Source organism: Desmodus rotundus, chromosome 3 (assembly GCF_022682495.2).
Source record: "Desmodus rotundus isolate HL8 chromosome 3, HLdesRot8A.1, whole genome shotgun sequence".
NCBI classification, from domain to species: domain Eukaryota; kingdom Metazoa; phylum Chordata; class Mammalia; order Chiroptera; family Phyllostomidae; genus Desmodus; species Desmodus rotundus.
In genome coordinates, this window is record NC_071389.1 from 161,842,323 (window position 1) to 161,855,919 (window position 13,597).

The following is a 13,597-nucleotide window of genomic DNA, read 5'->3' on the forward strand; positions in this document are numbered from 1 at the left end:
GCTTTCTCAGTTACATATGAATGTTGTACATTGAACAAAATTGTTTAATACATGGAAGAAAATTTTCTGGTAACTGTAACTATTAAAGACAGGCTAGGGACAATAAGCATTAATTTTATAGAGTGTATATTGTGCATAAAAGTTTATGCAAAACACTAGTATTATTATAAATTGTATTTCCTACATGATGAGATGGATGAAAATGGCATAGAACAGCTGGTTATCTCTTGGGAGATAAGAGTAATTTAAGGATGGTCCCAAAGACAGTTTCCTCACTAGAGAGTCTTAGAAATGTTCCTGGAGTAATAACCAGGCTTCACTGGAGGAGGCTTTATATGAAACATATGAAAAATGTTCACATTCTTTACTCAAGAATTCTACTTCCGTGAACACAGACTAAGAAAATATTCTAAAATAAGAAAAATTATTATGTTGCTAAAATTTTTACTTTGGAGTTATTTGTAATAGTGCAAAAGGTGAAAACAAACAAGATGCTTAACAGTAGGGGGAATATATAAGTAAATTATAGTCCATCTCATTTAATAGGTTGTTATCCATTAAAAATTAGGGTTTGATAACTGCACAGTAAAGTGAAAAAGGACTGATTTAACATTAAGTATAAAGTGGCATTTAAAATACATATGCTTGATTAGAATGAGGAAAAATTTGGAAGGATATATCTCAACAAGCTAACTAACTGTTGTTCTGTTAGGGTTATAGGTTATGGTTGATTTGGTTTTTCTTCTTTCCAAATGTTTGACTTCATAGTTAATTCATTTATGACTTTTTTCCTTAAAAGAAAGGTCATCACCTTCTTTTCCTCATTGTTGGCTAGGTTTTAGCTTTGTTCCTTTTTTTTCCTCAGCATTTTCTAAATCCTCCCTGGACAAAACATGGATATAAAGTATCTTTCAGAAAATAGAAAGATACTTTGGGAGGTAAAGAGGAAATTTAAGGAGGTAGAGAAGACAGTGTATTAAAGTAGAAAAGTAGATATTTTAACCAGATGATTCCCATATTTATGCCTTTGTTTATTTTTTTCAGCATATCAGTATATTTTAATAATCAGTATATCTTGTCACTTTCAATTCCTAGGCATTTTAGACCTTGTTTATACTATTTTATTAATGAAATTAAGTAGAAGGACATTATAACATATTCTTTTTATCCTATCTGCTGTTTTTTTAATTGAGATAATATTTACTCTTTTGAACTATACAATTCAAATTTTTAATATATTCACAAAATTGTGCAACAATCACCAACATCTAATTTCAGAACATTTTTATCACTCCAGAAGGAAACCTTATATCCTTAGCAGTCACTCCCCATTCTACCCTCTTCCTGGCCCCTGACAACCACTCATCCTCGTTATCCCTATGGGTTTGTCTAGTCTGGACATTTCGTCTCTAAATAGAGTAACACATTTTGTTTCTGGCTTTCAGTTAGCGTGATGTTTTCAAGCATGTACGGGTAGTTCATTCTTTTTTATGATGTATGGATAGAGCACATATTGTTTACCCATTCCTCAACTGACAGGCCTTTGGGTTATTTACATTTTTTCACTATTTATTTTGTTTTTAGTGAAAACTCTTGTATGACGGGAACAACTACTTGATAATATATGCTTTTTATTTATTTATTACTAATTCATATGAGCTATAGGGATATCAATATCGAGCAAATAACTCTTTGACCACTTATCTGCAACATATGATCATATATGATATACTGTTCTATTATAAAGATGTGAGGTTGTCTAATCACATGCAAAACTAAATTCAGACTTCTTTCCCTTTTTTGTGCTGTTTTGTGTGCATATTGGCTTACTTTCCAAATTGTTTCTTGTCGTATTCATGTTGTATACCATACAAAATATAGGACTGAGCATGAGATTTGAATTTTAATAGGAAGAAATTTAACAAGTTTCAAACTATATGTTAATTTTAAGTTTTGGTAATTTATTCATTTAAAAAAGATGTATAAACTTTGCTTCTATGTCAATCATTATTGTAGACAATAAGATATGGCAGTGATAAGATAGAATTCTTATCTCTAAGAATTCTCCTCTGATGACATAGGACTGTGCCAGACCATAGAATTGAATAAATTACAGAACCAGAATTAGGATTTTTCATCCAAAACTCTTCCCTGAAGTATAGCCCTATGAAATGGCTTAAAGTGACCCATAATTGTCTGTGTGATGGAGAGTAGCTAGAAACAAACTGATATCCAATACTAACATGTTTTATTGTCAAGTTAGCCAACACTCTTGAAGTTATTACAATTACTTTATGTTCTCCCCATATTTAAAACAGATTTTGTAATTATTGTGTCTATTGTAAGGTATGTCTACTGAAAATATCCTAAGTTGTATTTCTTCCTGTGTGTGCCTCAGCCAGCAGAACAAAATGTGTAACAGAAATGACATGAGAATATACATAAAGCACTTAGAAAAGTACTCGTATACAGTAAGCACTACATAAGCGTATGTTAAGTAAAAGTATGTGTCACAGAGGGAGATAACAGGGGAAAGAAGAGGAAGGGTCCAGTCAAGGAACATGTATAAAGGACCCCTGGACAAAGACAACGGCGGGAGGATTGACTGTGGGAGGTGGGGTAGTGCAGGGGAGAGTCCTGGGGGGAAATGGGGACAACTGTAATTGAACAACAATAAAAAAAAGAACTTACCCTCTTTAACCCTAATTCTGTTTTTCCTTTGTTGAATGTTATAGACTTCTTGTGGTTTGCTCAGCATCTCTGGCATATTTATTTTATTCTTACAGTCAACTCTTTCATGTCCTATGTATTTAATAGATGTGTCTTGTTTAAACAGTATGTAGCAAGATTAATAAAAACACCAACTTGATCAACTGCCAAAAAAATGTGTCACAGAGATAGCCTTTCATTTTTCAGAGACAAATGGCTATATCAATGTGCATTTGTGTTTATTGGAATAAAATATCCGTATCTGTAATAATGGATGCAAGGCTGTTGTGAGTTTAGAGTTTGCTAAAACTCTTATAGTTCCCAGCAGGATGGGAGATGTGTTAATGTAGGTGTAGGAAGTATTGTATCTTCCAGTTTGCTATTTTTAACTTACTCAATATTATTTTATAGCATCAACTTAGACTTCTGGAAGCCCAAAAAAGAAACCAGGAAGTGGTTCTTCGTCGCAAAACCGAAGAGGCAAGTTGTCCATTTGGAGGAAATATTCTGGCTTTGAGATAAATTATGTATTTCTATAGACTAAGAGAATGAGTCAATCTCTGTTGCTATTGCAGGTGACAGCTCTTCGTCGGCAAGTAAGACCCATGTCAGATAAAGTGGCCGGGAAAGTCACTCGGAAGCTGAGCTCATCTGACACCCCTGTTCAGGACGCGGGTTCCAGTGCAGCTGCTGTAGAAACCGATGCATCAAGGGCAGGAGCTCCGCAGAAAATGAGAATTCCTGTGGCAAGAGTGCAGGCCTTACCGACAGTGCCCACGACAAACGGAACCAGGTCAACACGAGTCTTCTGTTGCTCCTCACACAATCTTTGTGGCATTATTCCTGAATGTTGGATTAAATGAAAAGCAGCATATTTTCCAGGGCACAATCAAATAAGCACATAAGTAATTATGCCTGTCTGTCTTTATATGATTGTAGAAAAAGATACCAGAGGAAGGGACTGACCGGCCGCGTGTTTACTTCCAAGACGGCACGCATGAAGTGGCAGCTCCTGGAGCGCAGGGTCACAGACATCATCATGCAGAAAATGACCATTTCCAATATGGAGGCTGATATGAATCGACTTCTCAAGGTGTGCAAAACAGGAAGTAGACATGCTGTCCTTTAGCTGGCTCTTAACTTTTAGCTTTTCAAATTTGTTCCCTGGGTAAATTTAACACTTACCAAGGTTTATTTTTTTCCCCATGAGCTTTGATTACATTGTGTATGAATAGAAGAACATCATTTTTAAAAAAATTGCGCTAACAGGTAACATGAGATCTATACTCTTAACACGTTTTTAGTGTACAGCACAGTATTGTTAAAAATAAGGACAATGTCGTACAACAGATCTTTAGAACTTACTTGCCTCGAAAACGGAAACTTTATCCCCATTGCACAGCAACTCTCCAATTCCTCCTGTCTCAGCCCCTGGCAGCCAGACTCGCACTGCTTCTATGCGCCTGACTCTCACACACCTCACTTACGTGGCACCCTTCAGTATGTGTCGCTCTGCGACTCACTTGTTTCACTTGGCATAATGTTCTCAAGTCCTACATAAATATGATTTCTTAAAATCCAACTTGTTTTCTCAATAGCAACGGGAAGAACTCACAAAAAGAAGAGAGAAGCTTTCAAGAAGAAGGGAAAAGATGGTGAAGGAGAGTGGAGAGGAAGATAAAAATGTGGTTAACATCAGTGAGGAGATGGAGTCATTAATTGCTAACATAGATTACATCAATGACAGTATTTCTGATTGTCAAGCCAACATCATGCAGATGGAAGAAGCAAAGGTTTGTAATATAAAAAAATGTTTAATGCCGTACCAAAAAGTATTTTTGATTATTAAAAAGATTTTGAATTTGTATATGAAGGGATTTTCTTTTTTTGAATTAATATGATTCTTAGGGTTTATATGTATACCACTCCCTCCCTGCCTGCTATTCAGATAGCTCTGCTCACTTTGTAATATTATTTATTACTTGTAAAAGACATTTTTAACCCACGTTAAATTCAAATATGTCTTATCTTTTCAACTAGACTGTATATTTCTTGGTGTAGGAATTTTTTACATTATTCTGAGGAGTCTCGGTGGCTAACCTAAAACTATCAAATAAACACATGAAACAGTAGGCTTTGCCTTTTGTTTAAATTCAGTTAGCTCAAAGTAATGTTACATCATGTGCTGGTTTGACGCAGGAAGAAGGAGAAACACTGGATGTCACTGCGGTCATTAATGCTTGCACGCTCACCGAAGCCCGGTACCTGCTGGGCCACTTCCTGTCAATGGGCATCAATAAGGTAAGGTCCACACTGTTTTTGAAAACCTAAGTTTTCATTAATTCATTGTAGTTTTGTTTATCTTTCTCCAGTGACCCTTTCCTTTGTGATAAGGAAGCTTCTTTTTAATTAGAAAGTGTTCCCTTTACCTTTCTTTAGAGTTGTTTGCAATATTTAGATCAAGTTCATTAACTTGTCATCTACTGTGTTTGTATATTAGAACAGAAAAACAACTTAGAGGATAATTAGCTCCTCCTGTGCTCTAACAAAGGAAAAAGTTAAAAGAAAAATCTCTTGGGATAGAAACAAATTTGGTATCATAACTTGGGTTATACACTGATTCTTTTAAAAAATTTTTTTTATTGTTGTTAAATTACAGTTATCCCTATTTCCCACCCCCATTACTCTCCCCTGGCCTACCTACCCCCCACCTCCCACTTTCAATCCCCTCCCCCTGTCGTCTTTGTCCATGGGTCCTTTATACTTGTTCCTTGACTTGACCTTTCCCCTTTCCCCCCCCCCATTATCCCCCCTCCTCCCTTCCCTCTGGTTACTGTCAGTTTATTATTTATTTCCATGTCTCTGATTCTTTACAGCTCAGAAAAAAAAATTCAGAAAGGAAAAACTACAGTTGCATTCCTATCTTCTTGGAATGTGAAAGCATTAATCTGTTACCTATAAGAAACTTCTGCCTAAATGTTGAAGGGAATAATTCCTGACTCATTTTTTTCTCATGTTGGGGTTGTGCCTAGACCTTTTATGATGTTCTCTTACTTAATTCACAAGGGCTAGGAAATAGGTATTATTCATATCATTTTGCACGTAAGAAAACTAAGAGTCGGGAAGGTTGGGCAACTTGCTCAAGGTCACCAAGCTAAGTAAGCAGAGGAGCTGAGATGAATCGAGGTCTCTCTGATGTCCCATGTATCACATGCATTTGCTGTTTGATACAGATTTTTGTATGGTGGATTCGGTTTTGTATGACCTAAGACAATTTTATTTATGTTTTTGGTTGTTACAGGGTCTTCAGGCAGCCCAGAAAGAGGCGCAAATTAAAGTACTTGAAGGTCGGCTTAAACAAACTGAAATAACCAGTGCGACACAAAACCAACTCTTATTCCATATGTTGAAAGAGAAAGCAGAGTTGAATCCTGAGCTAGATGCTTTACTAGGCCACGCTTTACAAGGTAATTGGACTAAGTTGTAGTTAAGTGAATTGTGTGGTAGCTTTGCTCTTTCAGTATGCTGTACTGTACCTCTTTCCCCAATAGCTTGACTGAATAGATGCTATATTTACTTATGCTTTTATTAATTATTCCTTCTTTAATGCATGTATAAATTTGGGGGGTTAATTATTGTCATTCCAAGAAGTGATTACCAACTTAAAAAGGCTTAATTAACATTACTAAGCAGTTAGTTTTTATGGATAAAGAAGATCAATCAAGTTTCTGAATTGGTTATTTAAATTATTTATACTATTAGCCAACTGTCATTACTTGACTCTGCATACCTACCTACTTGAAAAATTAATGTTTTTGTTATGGCATCTATTCTACATATCTTATAAGTGGTACTATAGTCTTGTTTTATGTGGGAGTTCTTAACATTGGATCTGTTTTGATTGGAGTATTGCTTTTTGTTTCCTTTTTGCTGTTATTTACACAGATCTAGATAGCGTACCATTAGGTAAGTATGTTTAGCTTTCTGTGTATTGTACAGCTGCATGAATTACTAATTGTTCATGTCCACTAATTGTGGTACATCTTATTTTTAAAATGTTTATTGCCAACCACTGTTTTTTTTGCATGATCTCTTTGAAATGTATCCACGACCAAAACATACTAAGTCTTTTGTCTTTCTTATGCATTCTTGATTTTAAAAAGTTTTAAGGTATTTAAAGAAGTATGCTGTAGTTAATTTTTTCTTTTATTATTTGAACTGCAATTGTGGCTCCAGTTTTGTATGCCCTTCTTTCTCTTTCTTGTAGGAAAAAAATGGAGTATATATTTCTGTTTTATTTTTAAATATCTCTGTTAACTTACATCTGTTGTTTTAACCTCATAAATAACTTTCTTTGGTATATACCTTTGGTATATATTTGTCTTTGGTATATGTTGGCTAGATTCTCAGCTATTCTTAATTTTTATAAAATTAAGCCACATATATTTTAATATTGTAAATAGAATAAACCCATCCAGGGATTTTATATGAAGAGATTGAAACAATACATAAAATCATAACATTTTTAAGTTAGTAGAGGCTTTAGTGATCATTGTGTATAGATTTTGAATCTCCTCCTCCTGCCACGACAGCATTCAGTGAACTACACACACCCACTGGCAACAGCTTTGCTCCTCTTAGTGATTATACACGCAGAGGACCAGGAGCGTCGGGGCAACTTTATTACTTGCGGTTTTTCTGAATGATTATTTTGGAGGAGTTTTTATTTAATTAAAATTATTTCACAATCTGGTTTGAACTTTTTTTTCCCCAATCATATAGCTGTCAAAGTTTCTAGTTGCTTTTGCCTAAAGAAGAGAAATATACCTGAAAGATTAAGTGCAATTACTTCTCTGTGTCACCAGAATAAACATAATGTATGAACCTGAATTTATTTTAAATGATGTTATACAAATAAAATACATAAGCTATGTGATTTTTACAATATTTATACTTCATGTTAATCTCAAAGTAGTAGTTTTGAGATGAACGGCATACTACAGATATGGAAAGGCTACTATTTTTAAGCTGCTCAAACTGTAACAAGTGCAGGTAGAAAAGGTAGGATTTGTTGTATCCTAACCACGGCTGCCCGAGTTTCCGGGTTATAACCAGATGTTCGCCGTTCCACGTGTTATCAGTGCATTTCTTTTCCTCCTCTTGGTTCTCTTTCTTGGTGGCCTGACTTATAGTAATAACTAAATTCTTATTTGAGTCCATGATTTCTTTTTATTTGGAAGAAAAATGTAATGCCCTCTTTGATGTCCTTTTGTGCAGAAAATATTAAGCTGCTAATGTGATGTGTACGTTACTTTTTCACAACTTTCAAACTACTTCCAATTATCTATAGCTTGAAGAAGGGTCAGAAGCAGAGAGTTGGAACCCATTTAACTGACGTAACCTATGTCTTATTGCAGAAATATGCCCTAAGTGCTGGGAACAAAAATCTAGCCCAGAGGTGCTTGAAGGAAAAGTATTGAAGGAGAAGAAAAAGTAGAAGTAAATCCACAGAAGCTAGACAGTCAGAGACACATGTATCTTCAAAAAACACACAGCATTTATTTAGCACCCATTTTGTTCCAAGCCTTGGGCGGAGTGCTGGGATTCAGAGATGAGTAAGATACAACATTTGGCCCTTAGGGCCTTGATGCCTTGCTGAGGATGACAGACCATGAATAGATTATGGTGCATTATAGCGAGGGCAGTGATCGGGGTATACATGGGGAGTTATGAGAGCACAGAATGAGATCACCCACCAAGAATGGAGGAGTCAATGAAGGCTTTCCAGAGGAGGTGACGTTTGGGCTGAAACATAAAGAAGAATAGCTAGGCAAAAGACAAGGTAGAAGGGGGGCCAAAGCAGAGTGACTGTAGGCAGTGATTTAGCCACACTGCTGTGTGCATGAGGTGTTCAAGCAGACTGGTGCCTTGGGGCAGCAAGGCACAGAATGAGGGAACATATAAGGCTAGAGGGTGAGCCACGGCCTACACCTCATGCTAATGGCCTTTGAAGAACATCTTTATCTTCCCTCCTTTTTTTTCCTACCTATGTTAGCATCCCTAAGATCATCCCTATCTTTGGATATCTGCTAGAGGACTCATGGGGCTCACAGTATTGCATATTCACAGCAAAGATTCATGAGACTAGGAAGGACACACAGCTGTGTCCTAAGGGAGAAGGACACAGGAGTCCGGAGGAGTCCATGTCCAGGCTTCCTTAGTAATGTTTCTCCCTCCCACAAGACATTACACAGAATGCACATTTGCCCCCGGAATGAAAATGCAGCAACACGTGTGCGGTGTTCGTGCCCAGAGAAATCAGCACCCGAGGGGACTGGTCACATGGAAGCGCTCTGTCTAGTATCTACCTGATTCCAGACTCCCAGAGGGAAACCGGTAGTTTGGCATAAGCCATATCATTTGCACAAATTCTAGGTGCAGTGAGCTACTGTCATTAGTTAACAGGTGACCGGGGCCCCTCTGCCAGCCAAGCTTCCAGATGGCAGACAAAATCGGACCTTGCGAGCAGGCCTTTCTAAGGATAGCGGTCTCTGCTGTGAGGTTAACTCTTTCCCATATGCTACTTTTCAATATAATTTTAAAAAGTAACTCAGAGACTTCAAAAATATTTGGTTAACTTCCAGTGAAGTGAGATTGTGCAGTTTTGCACTTATGTGAATGAACTTGAAGGCGTTTGGGAGTTGTAAGTCTCGTTCTCGAGCTTTCATTCCGTGGTGACGAGAAAAGGAGCTGGCTCTGGGCTGGGTTTATGTTCTCGGAGTTGAGAGTGTGACGGTGAGATGGCGTGTCCTGCCACCCAGATGACTGTGGTGCTCATGCTAAGTTCAGTGCCAACAAGGGGGCTGATTTGGTGGCTGTCTGGGTGACAGCTCTGACCTCTGGCCAGGTTGGTCATGTCAAACCATCGTCATCTCTAGACAGACAGACACACACACACAGAAGCTAAGTAGTTTTTCCTAAGCATGTAATGTTTAATGTTCTAACTGGTTTCTCCCTCCGAACATGATGTGAGATGATCTTAGTCCGCTTTTTATACATGAGAAAATGAGGGCTTGGTTCGTCATACCTTTATAACCCCATTCTCTATATTATCAGCCAGTTCTGCCACCTTAGCACACAATGATCCGTCTGTGAAGCAAGTCCTTGAGCCTCCCTCTGATGGTGGGCTTTGAGATACACATTGCCCCCAAGACTGTGGTTTTCCTCACTTGAGAAAGTAAACTCCCTTGTATGGGTCCTAGATGGGCTCCTTCTTAGGTGATAATTTGAAGTATAAGTATTACTGAATTTCTATGGTATCTGCTAAACAGTGAGGAAGTAAGGAAACATCAGAGAAAAGAATTAGTTGACTTATGTGCACAGTCCACCTGGAGGATATAAAATTAAAAGCTAAAGGAGATGACTAATATATTTTTATTAGTATGTGTATTTATAATGCTGTCTTTAGCTTTCTGGAATGACTTTATAATACAGTGTGTGTTTTAAAAGCCTGCACCCGTGTTATGGGCTCACTGACCTTTTACATTGTTCACTTTCAGTGGCTGTTTTATTTACTGGCTTCTACTAGTTTTATTTGTTTGCTTTTTCTTCTCTTTTTCACCAGCCTGCTAAAGTGTTCTGAACCAGCAGTGGTGTATTCATGTTCATTTATAAAACTGTTGCATGCAAACCTGCTTTTATCTTTTGTGTACACGTGAGTGAGCTGCATGCTGATGTGCAACTTTTGAGTACATACACACGCCTACTCTCTCTGAACAAAACAAAAGCAAAGGAATATAAATGTCTAACCACGACGCTGCACACCGGAAACTAATATAGCGTTGAATGTCCACTGCCATTGAAAAATAAAAAACAGTAAAAAATAAGTGAAATCATGTATTTATCAGAGTATGTACAATCACATCCTGTGAATGATGTCCTATGTTTTATCCAACTTGTGGTGTTCCTGTTTTGAACATGTTTTTTTTTTTCTTCCTCATCCTAGGACATACAATCAAAGGATTTTCTTAGAAATATTTTGCTACATTTCATTTTGTTTCAGTTGCTGAAGCCAGAGTGCCTGTATTGAACCCTTGGGCTGATGTGTATTGTAGCATAGGGACTGCAGTCACCATTCAAACTGTGATGAGTGGATAACACTTACCCTGTGGACTTTTTTTTCAGAGAATGTAGAGGATAGTACTGATGAGGATGCACCTTTAAACAGCCCAGGATCAGAAGGAAGGTGAGAGAACCTTTGGGAACTTAATAGATTTTACTTGTATCTGTAGTATATTTAATTCTTTTATCTTCTTGTTTCAAACAGCTACCCTTATAAAACAAATAATTTTGAGTTTTATAGCTAAGCGAATAACACTAGAAACAGTAATATGGAAACCAAATTTAGTCATGCTTCACCACGACAAATTTTAAAATAAAAATACTGGAATATTTAAGTAAGGGAAATGAGTTTTTTTTAATTCATTTTAATTTAAAATACTGTCTGTCTTTGTTTTCAATAGATCAGCATATACAATTCCTTCCATAGTTGTACACGTAGAGGACCTACAGTTTGGTATGATATGTTCCCTTTTAATCTTGTGGTTGTTTCTTTGCATCCAGCACACTGTCTTCAGACCTTATGAAGCTCTGTGGCGAAGTGAAGCCTAAAAACAAGGTATGGGGGATTGGAGATGCCCAGTCACCATTCTTTTCCCCACTGTTCTTTGTGATCACTGTGAAGCATGCAGGCCTCGGGCTTGACCCCTAATAGTTAGCAAGTGGTCGTGCTTCTTCCAAAGCTTCCAAGTATAAGACAGTGTTTCCCTTTGAAAAAAAGTTACATTGAAATTTTCTCTGTTGTGGAATGCGCTGTGCCGTATGCTCACACTTTTCTCACGAGGTAGCATTATGGAGGCTTATTTATCTCTTTCACCTTTCCCCTCAGGTTTGTAAAGGTTTATTACCCATTAAGGAAGTTATATGTTAATCTATTAAAGTTTTCCTAAATTTCCTAATAATATAGGAGATAGTCAAAAGTTACTAAGCAGTAGTAATTTAAAGCAGTTGACTAATGAAATTGTAGACCTGTAATGGTATATAAAATAAATCATTTCAAATGGTGAGAGATTTTTGAAATTTTAACATTCTAGTGTGTGCTTAAGTATTTCTTACTTTGTTTAACTATAACCTGGAGTGGTTTGATAATAAGCCAACTCCTAATTTTCATGTTGCATTAAAATCTAATAGGCTACAGTGTATATTTGTCGAGTTTTTAAGAAATATAAATGATACATGCTGTAAACAATGTGTAAGGAGGTACACATTGGTACTTTTTCAGATTGAGTGTTGCTAACATTTGATGCTAGATGAATAAACTAACCCACTTGAGACATTTGAAAACAAAGAATTCATAGTAAATATTTGCTGAGTGAATGGATAGAATCAGGACCTGAGAGAATAATGCTGTGCAGATGGATGGGAGGGATGTCAGGCCCCAGCGGTTAGTCAGGTAGGGTAAAGGAGGAATTTGGCTGGATGTAAAATCATGAGTCGGGGTCATCATGATTACCTGAAGAGCATGTGCCCCTTCTAAAGCAAATAGCCACCACTCAACTCTTGCTCGTTTCTGCCGTGACGGAATATGGGCCTGACACTTACCAGATCCTTTGGTTTTTGAAGAGAAGCTTTAAATACAGATTTTTATGTAGAGCTTTTTAATCTTTAAAACACTGTGCAAACCTATCAAAAAACATCTTCAGGCTATGAGTGTGGTCCTTGAGCCACATGTAGTTTGTGTTTTCTTGTTCTGAGTGACTAAGCTGAAGTTACCGAGCTCAAAGAAAACATTCTAGTATGGCTTGGATCCCGTCTTAAGTGGAGGAGAGAATCTCTTAAGGTAACTTTCGTTTTCCAGGCCCTGTGAAAACCTAGTTACTCCTTCTCTTGTGGGACACCACAGAGACCTGGGAAGTGGTGGCCTAAGGGTCATCCTGAAAGAAGCACTGTGTTAGGAATTCCACGAAAATGATTCCTCTCTGCCTCGGCCCTTGGCTGTGGAGAGAACTGACAATGTGAGCAACTGGCTGCAGGACTCTCTTCCCATGTTTTCCGAAGTGCTACCTACCACTCGTTTTGAGTTGCAAAGGGGCCTGGAAGAATCATTTATTTTTCCTCTGAAAAAATGAAGCTGACTGTATGTTTTAAACAGGTGTGGACCGGCACTCTCCGAAGTGTAGGGGATGCAAAGTCGAATAAGACAGGGTGCCTGCCCTGGAGAGGCCTGCAGTCTGGTAAACACCAGGGTTACCTGGTGCTTCCTTAGTGATAACGACTCTGAGCAACAACAGGGCGATCACTTGGTTTTCAAGAGTAAAAAAAGGAACCTTCACCTGCCTCACCATGCTGCCCCAAACTGCTGCAGGCTGGTGCTGAATTATCCAGCAGGCAGACTAAACACACATCAGGGGAGCGGGGTAACAACATTTGAGAAGTAGGCATAAAAACTGATATTAAAGCATCTAAGCGTGGGGAAATTTAGAACTTAGTTGACCTTCCCTGCAATTATATTTCAGTTCGATTTCTTTCTTCTTGTTCTATCTAAATTATATGCTGAGGGACCTGGCCATGAGCAGCAGGATAGCACAGGTGGGCTAGTAGGGAATCTGGCTTTGCCACTTATTAGCTGTGTGACTTTGGGCAAATTACGTAGCTTCTCAGTGGGATGATGATAGGATGAGTTAGGATGATGATAGTACCTGCTCAAATAATAAAGTGTGTAGAACAATGCCTGCCATACAATGAGCACAATACAAATGTTGGTTTTTACTATGGCCTGTGAAGGTCTTATCTGGCTGCAGCTCTGGCTTGTTACTGTCTTACATGCTGT

General features: G+C 37.7%; 1 protein-coding gene across 11 annotated transcripts in view; it reads left to right on the forward strand.

Moving 5' to 3' along the window:
• KIF21A (kinesin family member 21A) overlaps positions 1–13,597 on the forward strand; it is a 134,213-nt gene that overhangs the window by 95,329 nt on the left and 25,287 nt on the right. For 8 of the 11 annotated variants that reach the window (XM_053921628.1, XM_053921635.2, XM_053921624.1 and 5 more), the window contains 9 exons: positions 3,121–3,189; positions 3,285–3,502; positions 3,649–3,802; positions 4,308–4,502; positions 4,909–5,010; positions 6,011–6,176; positions 6,655–6,675; positions 10,894–10,954; positions 11,332–11,386. In XM_053921628.1, the coding sequence (XP_053777603.1) occupies positions 3,121–3,189; positions 3,285–3,502; positions 3,649–3,802; positions 4,308–4,502; positions 4,909–5,010; positions 6,011–6,176; positions 6,655–6,675; positions 10,894–10,954; positions 11,332–11,386 (1,041 nt within the window). The remainder of the gene's footprint in view (positions 1–3,120; positions 3,190–3,284; positions 3,503–3,648; positions 3,803–4,307; positions 4,503–4,908; positions 5,011–6,010; positions 6,177–6,654; positions 6,676–10,893; positions 10,955–11,331; positions 11,387–13,597) is intronic. The other 3 variants (XM_053921630.2, XM_053921631.1, XM_053921626.1) reach the window with 1 other exon arrangement.